General features: G+C 44.3%; 1 protein-coding gene across 5 annotated transcripts in view; it reads left to right on the forward strand.

The window, feature by feature from the left end:
* Nucleotides 1–14,774, forward strand: part of L3MBTL3 (L3MBTL histone methyl-lysine binding protein 3) — a 154,163-nt gene that overhangs the window by 24,726 nt on the left and 114,663 nt on the right. For all 5 annotated transcript variants that reach the window (XM_084622647.1, XM_084622643.1, XM_084622645.1 and 2 more), the window contains exon 3: nucleotides 8,834–8,945. In XM_084622647.1, the coding sequence (XP_084478773.1) occupies nucleotides 8,834–8,945 (112 nt within the window). The remainder of the gene's footprint in view (nucleotides 1–8,833; nucleotides 8,946–14,774) is intronic.

Raw genomic sequence — 14,774 nt, forward strand, 5'->3', positions numbered from 1 at the left:
GGGATTTCACATCATATAGAGAGGTCACCAATATCATTTGAGATTGAGTCCAGTTGGCTTGTGAATATTTCTTTCAGTGCTGCAGTATCCTGGGCTAGGTTCTGCTGTGGCCTTCGGGTCTCCCCTTTCATCTGCTTAGGTGATTCAGGCTTAGGGCTCTTGTTGCCTCTCATTTTTTCATTGGAATCTATATTCAGCAGTTTGAAGTTTATCCAGGGGATTAATTTAAATTTCTATGACAGAACCTTATTGCCAGTTTGCTAGGAAAGTTATTATTAGAGGCGAATTTGATATGTGGGGAATGAGGAGATTCCAGACTTGGCAGTTATTTTCCTCCTGGGTACCATGTGACCCCCATCGTCTCTTCTCGAAGTTTAACAGTCCCATTTTTTAATCTCTCCTCATATGGAGGCTGATCTGACCCCTAATAATTTTTGTTGCCTTTTTTTTTACCTTTTCCAATTCTAATATATGTATTTTTTTTTAGATGCCGCAACCAGAATTGCATGCAGTATGCAAGGTGCTGGCATATCATGGATTTATATAATGGCATTATAATATTTACTGCCTTATTATCTATCCCTTTCCTAATGGTGCCTAATATTCTGTTACCTTTTTTGACTGCTGCCTTACATTGAGTGGAAGTTTTCAGAGAGCTAGCCACAATTTCTTTCTTAAGTGGTAACAGCTAATGTAGACCCCATCATTTTGTATGTAAAATTGAGATTATTTTTTCCATTGTGCATTACTTTGCACTTATCAGCATTGTATTTCATCTGCCATTTTCTTGCTCAGTCACACAGTTTAGTGAGAGATCCCTTTGTAACTGTCCGCAGTCAGCTTTGGACTTGACTTTTGTGAGTAATTTTGCCACCTCACTGTTCACTCCCTTTTTCAGATAATTTATGAATATGTTGAATAGCATAGGTCCCACTATAGATCCTTGGGGGACACTGCTATTTACCTTTCTCTGTTGTGAAAACTAACTAACTATTTCTATTCTTTGTTTCCAGTCTTTTAACCAGTTACTGATCCATGAGAGGACCTTCCTTCTTATCCCATGACTGCTTAGTTTTCTTTCAAGCGTTTGGTGAGGGACATCATCAAAGGTTTTTTTGAAAGTCCAAGTACACAGTATTGACTGGATCAACCATGTCCACGTTCTTGTTGACACCCTCCAAGATTTCTAATAGATTGGTGAGGCATGACTTCCCTTTACAGAAGCCATGTTCAGTCTTCCCGAACATATTGTGCATCTATGTGTCTGATAATTCTGTTATTTACTATAGTTTCAACTAATTTGTCTGGTATTGAAGTTAGGCTTACAGGCCAGAGAAGTGCCTCCCCACCCCACTTTTTTTTTTTTTTTGGTCCCATGAAATTAGACACAAGTTTTACAGAGAGATAAAATTTAGAAAATCACAATTTCTCTTTTGTCCCATGCATTGTCTGCAAAATGTTAAAAGCATGCCATGATAGATTAGAACTTTTGTGGTCAGTTACTAAGGCAGGGATCATGCTGCTGCTGCAGGAGCAGCACACGCTGCGCTTGGAATCTTGACAGCAGATAGTCTCTTTGGAATGAGGGAAAGAGCGAGCTGGGTCAGGCTCCTTCCCAGCTGAAAACTTCCGTCCCTCGACTCTGCACAGGGCCCTGGTGGTCTATCCCCACAACATGCGGGCAGTACATGGAAAAGGAGCTTCCTGTACTTCCTCAGGGAGAGGGGAGAGAGAGAAAGCCAGAATGGTCTCCCCTCAGCCATCCTTCAGCCCCAGCATGTGGCCTGGTCTCTCCCCACTCAGGATAACAATCTTTTCCTGCCAGCTAATGTAGTTAGTCCTTTAGCTCAAGCTGTGCTCCATTACCAGAGGTTCAGGATTCAAACCTGTACATAATAGAATTTGTTTTTACAATTTCCCTTTAAAAAACAGGAAATAAACTCTCTATATTAAAATAATTGTATTTTGTTGCAAAGCAAGCACTCAAAAGTTAGGAGGATGCCAGAATTTCGGTTGCTGTGACCCAGGCCAGTTGGGTACAGCAGAGTAGTAGAAGGCAGATATAGTGGCCATTGGATAAGCAGTTTTCTGTTCCCTGGCTGACCAGAGCAGGGGCTGCTCCAGGCTAGAGTGGACACATGACTCCAATTAGCCTGCAAAGAGTCAGTTGAAGCTGTTAGGCTAATGTGAATACCTGACTCTAATTAAGGCCCCTCTGATACTATAGAAGGGCTCTCACCAGTCAGGCCAAGGAGAGCCAGGGAGCCAGAGGAGAGGAAGTGCGGCTGAAGGCCTAGGTAATGAAGACACACTTAAGCCACTGGGAAGAGAGCCCTAAGGTAAAGGTGAAGAAGGTGTTAAGAGAGAAGCAGGGGAGCTGTGGGGAAGTGGCCCAGGGAAATGTAGCAATTCTGGCAGTGAAGGGTCGGTTGCCAACAGCTGCTGCTATTAGGGTCCCAGGGCCGGAACTCGGAGTAGAGGGCGGGCCCGGGTTCCCCCCAACCGGCCACTACAGAAACGCCTCCTGAGAGGGGAAGACAGGCCTCTGTCAGGACAGGAGGCTAAACTGTTCTGGAATAAGCCCGTAGGGACAACAGAGACTGTGGGAGTTCTCTCACCAACCTCCTTGCTGGCTTATGATGAAAAGGGCTCAGTAAACTGTACCTGGCCCTAGAGAGAGAAGGGCTACGTGGAGGGTCACAGTGAACCTCTGAAGTTAGTATAAACCGCCTGGAAACACAGGACTCATAGGGACAAGGTCAGAGCTCTGCCACACCTGTGAAATCTTAATTCAGCCCATTTATGTATATGCATTATGATACAGTCGTATATGCATTATGATACAGTCGTTAATTACATGATCACATAGTAGTTTTTCCATGGGACCCTAGTCTCATTCAGTGCACTGAATGGATAGTTCTTTGGGGCTGAATCAGAGTTGTTTACTGAAGGGAGCTATTTCCCTATCTCATTTGCTTTAGATGGTGGAAGGTTTGTAAGGAACAAGGCGGGGAACCGCAGGAAGAAAAAGAATGGTCTTCTGGTTAAGGCAGGTGAATGCCACACAGGAAAGTATAGTCCTACCCCTGTTCCTACCACAGCCTTCCTATGTGATGCTGAGTGAGGGTTCTGAACGTTAGACATGTAGGACCTGGTGGGCAGAAATCTTGAGCTCTAACAATTGTAACTGAAGTCAGTGGGAGCTGTGGCTGCACAACACCTCTGGCACTATGGGATTGTGCTCTGGAAGAAAGAGCAAGGGGTTGAGAGTCAGGAGGCCTGAAGTTCTAGTCCTGGCTGTGCCACTGACACAGTGTGTAGCCTCATGCAAATCTTTGTCCCAAGTTTCCCCGTCTGTAAAATGGGGATAATAATGCTGTCTGATCTCACAGTGGAGATAAATTCATTAATGTATATGGACCCCTCAAATACCAGGGAGAAGATTGAAAAGACTGAAGAAATGTGAATAGTTGAGATAAGGCTTGGATGGGAGTGAGCTGGCTGAGGGACAACCCAAGCATGATGACGGGGGGTTGCAGGACTGAGATGGAGGAGATAATATCAGTCCCTTTGATTGAAGGAGTGCATCTGCCATTGGTGAGCAGGGTTTGCAATTTAGGGCTGATTCTGGACCCATAGCTGCTCTTGAACAATGATATTAGAGGTAAACCAGTCAGCCTGTTACCACATGTGTCTGTTTAGGCAGGTGCAACCTTTCCCTTTAGGATGTGGACCTTGTCACGGTTATCCATGTCTTTGTTACCTCAAGGTTAGATTACTGCACATGGGGCCACACCTTACAGGCATTTGGAGAATGAAATTGCAGCTTGCTTATTGAGACATATTGGACTATATGTCACCAATGCTCTGGATTGTGCCACTGGTTGCCTATTGGTTTCTGGGATGTCAGCAGGGGCACTTGAATTGGATCCCCCTCATCATAAAAGAAAGGACAACTGGCAAAGAGTAGTCTGTGAAGGCTCTGGGATTCTGGAATTTGCATCCCTACCGCCCAATTGGACAAAATAGCTCAGATTTGGGAATCTTCTGGGCACATTGGAAAAGACACCTGTTTGGTCGGAGTTTTGGAGATGGCTGAGGATATGCTTCCCAAAACAATGAAGGGGTATAAATAAATATTTTTGTAGGTGACTGGATGGTTGCATTCCTGTCTAAAAGATTGTTTTAATGCATTATCCTGTAATACTAATCGTTAGAGCATCTGAAGCCTTTGTATAGGCATTTTTTTTATTATTATTTAAATAAAAAATACATTTTCATTGCAGGCTTTGGATAGTAGGCAGTAAATAAGGCAAGGACCATTAACTGGAGGATGAGTATAAAAATATCAAACTGCTGCCTCATTTTCTGAGAGGTTTCAGAGTAACAGCCGTGTTAGTCTGTATTCGTGCTTTGTGTGTATATAATAAGATCTTCTACACCTGCACATCCACCAATGTGATATATGCCATCATGTGCCAGCAATGCCCCTCTGCCATGTACATTGGTCAAACTGGACAGTCTCTACGTAAAAGAGTAAATGGACACAAATCAGATGTCAAGAATTATAACATTCATAAACCAGTCGGAGAACACTTCAATCTCTCTGGTCATGCGATTACAGACATGAAAGTCACTATTTTACAACAAAAAAACTTCAAATCCAGACTCCAGCGAGAAACTGCTGAATTGGAATTCATTTGCAAATTGAATCCAATTAACTTAGGCTTGAATAGAGACTGGGAGTGGCTTAGTCATTATGCAAGGTAGCCTATTTCCCCTTGTTTTTTCCTACCCTCCCCGCCCCCCCCCCCCAGACGTTCTTGTTAAACCCTGGATTTGTGCTGGAAATGGCCCACCTTGATTATCATACACAATGTAAGGAGAGTGGTCACTTTGGATAAGCTATTAGCAGCAGGAGAGTGGGGTGGGAGGAGGTATTTTTTCATGCTTTGTGTGTATATAATAAGATCTTCTACACTTTCCACAGTATGCATCCAATGAAGTGAGCTGTAGCTCACGAAAGCTTATGCTCAAATAAATTGGTTAGTCTCTAAGGTGCCACAAGTACTCCTTTTCATTTTCTGAGCACTGTCAGTCCTGTGCACTGAATGAGGGAGGGGTCCTGTGGCAAAAGTAGTATGTGATCATGTAATTAAAGACTGTATCATAATTAAGGCTACGTTTTAGTGTCAGGTATTTTTAGTAAAAGTCATGGACAGGTCACGGGCAGTAATCAGAAAGCATCGTTGGTGCTGGTGGGAGAGCGTGGGGTGGCGGCCTGCAGCCTGGGACCTGTGCTGGGGCGGCAGCGCCTGACCCAGGACCCATGCTGGTGCTGGAATGGGGGAGGGTTGATGGGGCTGGCAGGCTCCCTACCCGGCTCCAACCGGTGTGTCCCTGCAGCTCCTTGGGGAGGGGAGGCCAGGGGGACTCCACGTGCTGCTCCCGCCACAAGCGCCAGCTCTGCAGCTCCCATCGTCCGCTAACTGCAGCTAATGGAAGGGGTGGGGGTGGTGCATGTGGAGCCCCCTGGCCACTCTGCCTAGGAGCTGCAGGGACATGCTGGTGGGAGCCGGGGAGCCCCCCTCTCCCCAGGTAAGAACCGCCCTTCACCCCAACCCACTGCCTGAGCCCCCTCCCACACACCCAAACTGCTCAGCTCGGGCAGCCACTGAGCCAGCACCAGCCGCTGCAGAAGTCACAGAGGTCACAGAAAGTCAGTGACAGATACGCAGCCTTAATCATAATGCATCCATACAGACAGGCAGAAAGAAGGATGTATGAACAAATTCTTGCATTTCCTAACTTTTACAGCCTAAATAACATTCTTTCAAATCATTTTGGGTATAACATTTTTCTATAATATAGTGGGACCTAAGGTGTTTGTGGGTTGCGCCATCATACAAAAGAGGAGAGTTGCTGGAATATGCTTCAAACTGGGGCACCACTCCTGTAAACATTTAAACACATGCTTAACCTTGAGCACGTGAGTAGTCCCATTCATTCGCTTTAAGCATGAGCCCTAGTGCTCTCAGGCCAGAAATCCTTTGCATTCTAGGTGTAGTCTCTCCTGACATGTTGCCAGCATAGCTCTCATTTACTTTAACTTTAGTTACCTCTTATGTAGGAGGAGCAATATATACTGTGGATTCTGATCTCACTAACATCTGTGTTAGACCAGTTTCATTCCATTGTCATTGGTTGAGTTAGTCCTCGATTACATTGATGTCAGGCCAGAATATTTGGTCCATTACTCCCACATGTATTTTCAGTGGTATTGTACCAATTATATATATTACTATAACCTCATTATCCTAACCTTGCCCAGTAGATGGTACTGTTGGCTCTATTTTGTGATTTCTTTTTGAAGTTGAACATTTGTTGCTTGAAAGTCACTGTACCTTTTTTATTTTTTCTGTTTAATGTATTTTAACTATAGGTTTTCCCCCTTTTTCTCTCTCTGCTCTTAAGTAACTTCTGCAGCCAGTGGAGAACAATAGTAACCCCTTTACTAATTTGATCTTCACTGGTACTAGTAAGATGTAGCAATCTTTAGGCAGACTGGTCAGTGGGCTAATGGTGAATGTCCTTAGAAGTGTAGAAGACATATTTAAAATACTCTAATATGTAATCCATTGATTGGGCAGATTGCCTCTGATTCATGTTCTGCATCAGGGTCTTAATCCAAGATAGATTCATATGAATTTTTTTAAATAGATACCTTTTAAAATTAATTTTCTTGCCATTTGGTGGGCTTTGATAATAGTGTTTTCATATTTAACATTGGTTCCATTAATAGATTACACCACTTTATGATTTATTGATCATGTTAAATGGTAGCCAGTTTTACATGTAATTCCTGCAAATGTGAGTTTGGAATTTCTCCAAATGCAATTTTTTGATTACATACCTTTTCTGGAAACAATAAATATGCTCATATCCTACAGTTAGGAGGACTGTAGAAGAACCTATCAGTCAGACAGACAAACAGCTCAAAAGCTTTTACAGTGTTTCATCAGTCTTTATTTAGACCCTCATTCAGCAAAGCATTTAAATGTGTTCTTAAGTTTTTTTCCTGGGTTGGGGCATTAAAGTGTTCTTGAAAGTTGTTGATTTGACAGCCATGAGAGCCAAAGTTTTGATTTATCTGCAGAAAAGGGATAGCATGTGCAGTGATGGTGAAAACTTTCTCACAACCCTTTCACTTTACCTTAGCTCTGACCTGAAGGAACCTCCTCTAGGGGTGAGACAGTAATTCAGGTTCCATCCCCATTTAGTTCTGGTCTCCTTTGTTGAAACTGCCAACTAGTGTTAACTGTGGTGTTATTTGTGTTGTGTACCTGTCCACTGGTCTGGTACTACCAGTTTGGTTCAGATAGGTCACTAACGAGCTCTTAAATGTTAGCAACTTTTGGACGTTGCTGCTTTGGCTTGCTCCTAATTAGTGACCTGTCATATTTTATTCATGGTTGTTTAACCCTGTGAAAACTTTGAAAGTGATTTTTTTTTAATCAAAACGTTAATTTTTGCACTGCATATGTTGTTGAAGGCTTGCTCATAATTGTTGGACTGTTGACATTTTTTTCTCTGTCAAGCATTAGATCTTTCTTTTTGTGATGGGGGCTAGGGTAACATGGACTTTGCAAACAGATGTGAGTAAAACAAAGTAAGTTAAATTTAGGTCTACTAATCTTGATGGTGTCCCCTTTTAAATGTGGAAAAACCCCATTTAGACTCCCTTGATGTGGTGCCCCAATACAAGGAGCTGAATATTCCCTTCTGGAGTCTCCTGAGGCACAAAAATACACTAAAGAATGTGAGGGGTAGATCAGGCCAGGGTGGCAAGGATAGGTGGAAGTATCCTCCACCTCCCACTCCTTCAGCCAAAGGAGTGCTGCAGTGGGTGTGCCTCTTCTCCATGCCAGGGAGCTTTGTGAGGGGATTCTGAGGCATAGTTCGTCCTGGAGATCCCTCTGGGACACAGTACCAGCACGTATAAGGTGTGATTGAGCTCTAGGTGACTTGCATCCTTTCAGCTAAAATAGATCATGAACAAAATTCTGCCCTTAGTTACACCTGTGCAACCCATTGGATGTACTGACTTATTTATTAACTGGAAAGCTGAACATTAGTCTCATCTGCTAGCATGGCAGTTGATAAAGCATTTGGAGGATGCTTTCTTACTGGAGGCGGGATGGACATAAATCACAGTGATCTAGTATAAGCACAGTGTGTGGGATATTGCTAAGCCTTGTTCCTGGCTGATGGTTATATTACATATAGTAGGTAATTAGACAGTTCATAAACTGCTTTGAGATGTTTGCTTACATGCAATTTGCATTGGAGAAACAATCAGCTTTTGGTTGGTGCTGAAATTACAATATTCTGTGAAATACTTGTATTTTCTCGATCACTTTCAGGCCTTTGACAAAAATGTTTCATGGTAGAGCACTGGTTTACTGCCAGTGAAGGGAGAGCTAAAAAAGCAGAATAAGTTAATTTACCTTGAGATGTTTGCTATTGATTTTTTTGTTGTTGTTTAGGATACATACTATTCTGTATGTATTTGTAAATGGTGTGTGTGTGAGTATATACATGGAGAAAAATGCTTAAATTAACTTTTACAGAACACCATGTGCATTGTGTTTTAGAGACATAATAAATACACTTTTCCTGTTGCTAGGGGATTAGCAGTATCACTGAGCACTCAGATAATACGATGAAGGGCACCATTATAAGAAACTAAAAGGATGGAAGAATAATCCTTAAGGGAGTGTCAGTCAATTTTTTTTTTTTCAGAATTTCACCCCATTTTTCTTTGTTTTTTCAGTTCAGAGTGAATGAATTTGGTGCCCTGGAAGTCATCACAGATGAAACAGAGATGGAAAATGTTAAAAAGGCCACTGCTACCACAACCTGGATGGTGCCAACTGCTCAAGAAGGTCAGAAAGAAGCTGTTTAATTTTTCAAAAAGAAAAGGAGGACTTGTGGCACCTTAGAGACTAACCAATTTATTAGAGCATAAGCTTTCGTGAGCTACAGCTCACTTCCTCAGATGCATATCGTGGAAACTGCAGCAGGCTTTATATATACACAGAGAATATGAAACAATACCTATTCCCACCCCACTGTCCTGCTGGTAATAGCTTATCTAAAGTGATTTCCAGCACAAATCCAGGTTTTCTCACCCTCCACCCCCCCACACAAATTCACTCTCCTGCTGGTGATAGCCCATCCAAAGTGACAACTCTTTACACAATGTGCATGACAATCAAGCTGGGCTATTTCCTGCATAAATCCAGGTTCTCACATCCCCCCCACCCCCATACACACACAAACTCACTCTCCTGCTGGTAATAGCTCATCCAAACTGACCACTCTTCAAGTTAAAATCCAAGTTAAACCAGAACATCTGGGGGGGGGGGGGTAGGAAAAAACAAGAGGAAACAGGCTACCTTGCATAATGACTTAGCCACTCCAAGTCTCTATTTAAGCCTAAATTAATAGTATCCAATTTGCAAATGAATTCCAATTCAGCAGTTTCTCGCTGGAGTCTGGATTTGTAGTTTTTTTGTTTTAAGATAGCGACCTTCATGTCTGTGATTGCGTGACCAGAGAGATTGAAGTGTTCTCCGACTGGTTTATGAATGTTATAATTCTTGACATCTGATTTGTGTCCATTTATTCTTTTACGTAGAGACTGTCCAGTTTGACCAATGTACATGGCAGAGGGGCATTGCTGGCACATGATGGCATATATCACATTGGTGGATGTGCAGGTGAACGAGCCTCTGATAGTGTGGCTGATGTTATTAGGCCCTGTGATGGTGTCCCCTGAATAGATATGTGGGCACAGTTGGCAACGGGCTTTGTTGCAAGGATAAGTTCCTGGGTTAGTGGTTCTGTTGTGTGGTATGTGGTTGTTGGTGAGTATTTGCTTCAGGTTGCGGGGCTGTCTGTAGGCAAGGACTGGCCTGTCTCCCAAGATTTGTGAGAGTGTTGGGTCATCCTTTAGGATAGGTTGTAGATCCTTAATAATGCGTTGGAGGGGTTTTAGTTGGGGGCTGAAGGTGACGGCTAGTGGCGTTCTGTTATTTTCTTTGTTAGGCCTGTCCTGTAGTAGGTAACTTCTGGGAACTCTTCTGGCTCTATCAATCTGTTTCTTTACTTCTGCAGGTGGGTATTGTAGTTGTAAGAAAGCTTGACAGAGATCTTGTAGGTGTTTGTCTCTGTCTGAGGGGTTGGAGCAAATGCGGTTGTATCGCAGAGCTTGGCTGTAGACGATGGATCGTGTGGTGTGGTCAGGGTGAAAGCTGGAGGCATGCAGGTAGGAATAGCGGTCAGTAGGTTTCCGGTATAGGGTGGTGTTTATGTGACCATTGTTTATTAGCACTGTAGTGTCCAGGAAGTGGATCTCTTGTGTGGACTGGACCAGGCTGAGGTTGATGGTGGGATGGAAATTGTTGAAATCATGGTGGAATTCCTCAAGGGCTTCTTTTCCATGGGTCCAGATGATGAAGATGTCATCAATATAGCGCAAGTAGAGTAGGGGCTTTAGGGGACGAGAGCTGAGGAAGCGTTGTTCTAAATCAGCCATAAAAATGTTGGCATACTGTGGGGCCATGCGGGTACCCATAGCAGTGCCGCTGATCTGAAGGTATACATTGTCCCCAAATGTGAAGTAGTTATGGGTAAGGACAAAGTCACAAAGTTCAGCCACCAGGTTAGCCGTGACATTATCGGGGATAGTGTTCTTGACGGCTTGTAGTCCATCTTTGTGTGGAATGTTGGTGTAGAGGGCTTCTACATCCATAGTGGCCAGGATGGTGTTATCAGGAAGATCACCGATGGATTGTAGTTTCCTCAGGAAGTCAGTGGTGTCTCGAAGGTAGCTGGGAGTGCTGGTAGCGTAGGGCCTGAGGAGGGAGTCTACATAGCCAGACAATCCTGCTGTCAGGGTGCCAATGCCTGAGATGATGGGGCGCCCAGGATTTCCAGGTTTATGGATCTTGGGTAGTAGATAGAATATCCCAGGTCGGGGTTCCAGGGGTGTGTCTGGAACTGTAGACTGTAAACTGTAAACTGTAAACTGTAGTTTAGAACTACAAATCCAGACTCCAGCGAGAAACTGCTGAATTGGAATTCATTTGCAAATTGGATACTATTAATTTAGGCTTAAATAGAGACTTGGAGTGGCTAAGTCATTATGCAAGGTAGCCTGTTTCCTCTTGTTTTTTCCTACCCCCCCCCCCCCCAGATGTTCTGGTTTAACTTGGATTTTAACTTGAAGAGTGGTCAGTTTGGATGAGCTATTACCAGCAGGAGAGTGAGTTTGTGTGTGTATGGGGGTGGGGGGGATGTGAGAACCTGGATTTATGCAGGAAATAGCCCAGCTTGATTGTCATGCACATTGTGTAAAGAGTTGTCACTTTGGATGGGCTATCACCAGCAGGAGAGTGAATTTGTGTGGGGGGGTGGAGGGTGAGAAAACCTGGATTTGTGCTGGAAATCACTTTAGATAAGCTATTACCAGCAGGACAGTGGGGTGGGAATAGGTATTGTTTCATATTCTCTGTGTATATATAAAGCCTGCTGCAGTTTCCACGATATGCATCTGAGGAAGTGAGCTGTAGCTCACGAAAGCTTATGCTCTAATAAATTGGTTAGTCTCTAAGGTGCCACAAGTCCTCCTTTTCTTTTTGCGAATACAGACTAACACGGCTGTTACTCTGAAACCTGTTTAATTTTTGTATGCTATAGTTTTTTTTTTTTTTTTAATCTAATGGTGTTCCATAAAAGGTTGCCAAAAGCTTTAAACTGCTTAGTTGCTTTTCCTCTAACAACTTCTGTACACATCTCATGAAAAAAGCTGAGGGGATGTTATTAATTACTTGAGTGTGAATGGGTGTCAAAGTGTCTTTTAAATTAGAAAGAAGCACAAAACTTCACATTTCTATTAAACATCTGGAAGCAGTAATTTTAGAGAACTTCAGCTGTATCCTTCTAATAGACATTTTTATCTAAGTTTAGAACTAAAAAATATTTTCATGTGATCTAGCCTGTTATTATTTTAATTAAAAGGTGCCCTAATTGCTTACTCTATTTGAATACATCAACATTCTACACTTTGTTGTTCTTGCTGAAGTTAGTTCTAAAAAGAAAAGAAGGATTTTACCTATTGTCTTTAGTTAACTTCAGCTCAAAATAGTGTAAACTGCAAAACAATTCTTACAGGATATTGTTTATTAGTTGCTCAAACAACTTAACTGATGGAAGATTAGATCTGCAACATCTTTGTTACTGCTAACTCTACCACAGTGAACTATTGTGAGTGCTTGCAAAAATTTTCTGAGTAATAACATTGAAGGGTTTACATGGGCATTTAACTGCATGGGCAAGGGGTTTAGACCGGATATTCTGTGGAAATTAAAATACTGGCAAAAGGAAAATACACATTTTCATCCATGGAAAGATGTATCACATAGTCACTGATGCTCAGTACTATTTTTGTACACATTGAACATAGGATCAATAAGGTAGCACTGAAAAGAATATCACAGCTACTTGCATGGTTTCTTGCACCCATCATTTTTTTGCCCTTGCAGACGGTACATTTTACCAGATTCTTTTTCCTTTTTAAATTAAATACATAATTATTTTTAGCATTTGTGGAAAATGCCAGATTAACAGAATGCAACTGTTAGTCGCTAGCTATCCACCAAACAGCACAAGCAATAGTGCTGAAAACTTTGGCCTGCTAATATGTCTTCCCATTGACCAAGACAGACCCTTTCTAGGGGCGAAAACGTAGTTGTTCTTCAAGTGATTGTGCATGTCTATTCCAATTAAGTGTGCCACATGCGCAGCAGCCGGAAGCTTTTTCCCCGAACAGTACCCATCGGGTCGGTTTAGGTGCCCCCTATAGTCGTGCCTCCATGGCATCAAATATAGGCCCCTGCTGATCTGCTGCCACTTCAGTTCTTTTTTACTGCCTGTGATGGTTAGCCGGAATGCTCGTTCTCTCTTGCTTCAGCAAGCGTCTCTTTCTTAGCAGTCTTCAGACTTGTCCTGTAAATAGTTAGACAGTAGTTAGTGTACAGATCTATAAGATATCGTTTGGGGGTACCCCCTGCCTCTTCTCATCCCCCCTCCCCCGGTACCGGGGCATGCCTCGGTCCCTGGGGTTTAAACCCTGTGTAGCATGTGGCAAACCTATGCCCAGGAGTGACCCCCCACGCTTCCTGCCTAAAGTGCCTGCGGGATAAAGTCAGAAAAGGAACATTTCAAAATCTGCTGGGGATTCTTCCCCAGAACCCAAAAGGAGAGGGATCAGTGACCGAAGAGTCTCCTTATGGAGGCTGCCCTCCATCCCCACTCTGACCCAGGGTCAACCAAGCTGATGCTGAGCAGTTCGGCATCAGTTTGTAGTGCCCCGTTGTCGTCGCAAGAGGTTTTGGCACCGAGGAAGGACTCTGATAGAAACCCTTGGTGCCGACAGAGTTCCCTGCATAGGGGCTCTGTGCAGGTCAGTGGGTGGCACCGTTACCAGTCTCTGGTACCCCACAAAAAGAAGAGACCTGACAGAGGGCATTCACCCATGCCCAAGCCAGTACTGAAGGAGGCTGGCGCAGTGAGACCCTCCTTGGGGCACTGCCTAGTTGGGCTCTCTTGACGCCTGCTCCACTGACGGACCAGTCGAATCTGGGCCCCCGAGACTCCAGGAAGGTCTTGAGCAAGCCATGCCGGAGACTTTTGAGGTGGCCAGAGAGCTCGTTGCCTTCACAGCATTGCCTTCTCCACTTAGGCGAGACAGAGCACTGAGCTTTGCTTCAGCGACACCTGTGAGATCTTCAGTGCCATTCATGGTACCGTGCCGATCACCATCCCCTCAGCACCAGTCCCTTCTGCTAGTGGACAGGTAGAAGAGCTGCATCGGTCCTCAAGTTCCCGGCACTGCTCCCTAGCATCGGTGGGCACTGCTCTCCTGTGGTCCTCCTTCAGCGAGTCCTCTGAGTCAGAGTTGGAGTCCTGCAGGTCTAAGTGAAGCCAACACTGATCGCGTAGACACTCGACGTCAGAGAAGGAAATGCAGTAATTCCTCCAGGTACTGTGGCCTGGGCAATGGCAGGCTCCGACCCAGTGGCCTTTCTGGACCCCCTGTTTATTCCAGGAGGTCTATGTCAGTGGCTTCGGTATCTCACGCGCCTCTCGCACCTCCCTTGGTGCAGGACCAGCTGCCCCACGCTGCATCGGTTGCCGCGCTGGAAGACCCGGCACAATGTAACCCCCTCGGTGCTGAGGGCAGAGAGCAAGACCCGGTCCTAGCTAGGGCCTCGTTCTCATTCTCACCAGATGAGGTGGTGGTGGGAACTTCTATGGCCCCCGCACAGGAGGACAATAGCGTACTCCAGCAGTTACTGAGCAGAGTGGCCCAGAACCTGGGGATCCAGGTTCAGGAGATCGCTGAGACATCAGATCCTATGGTGGATATCCTAGCCCTCTCTGGTCCCCCTTGGATTGCTCTGCCACTCATAAAGACTATTCAAGAGACCACCAAAATTCTGTGGCAGACCCCCACCTCCTTACCACTGATGGCAAAGAAGACCAAACGGAAGCATTTCGTTCCCTTTAAGGGGTTTGAACATTTTTACACCCACCCTCTGCCGGACTCCCTAGCTGTAGGGCCAGCAAATAAGCGGGAGCGCCAGGGACACCAGACCCATCCCACCAAAAAAGGGAGGCAAAGAAGCTGGACCTCTTTGGGAGGAAAA

This window comes from Lepidochelys olivacea (assembly GCF_965140295.1).
Source record: "Lepidochelys olivacea isolate rLepOli2 genome assembly, chromosome: 3".
NCBI classification, from domain to species: Eukaryota; Metazoa; Chordata; order Testudines; family Cheloniidae; genus Lepidochelys; species Lepidochelys olivacea.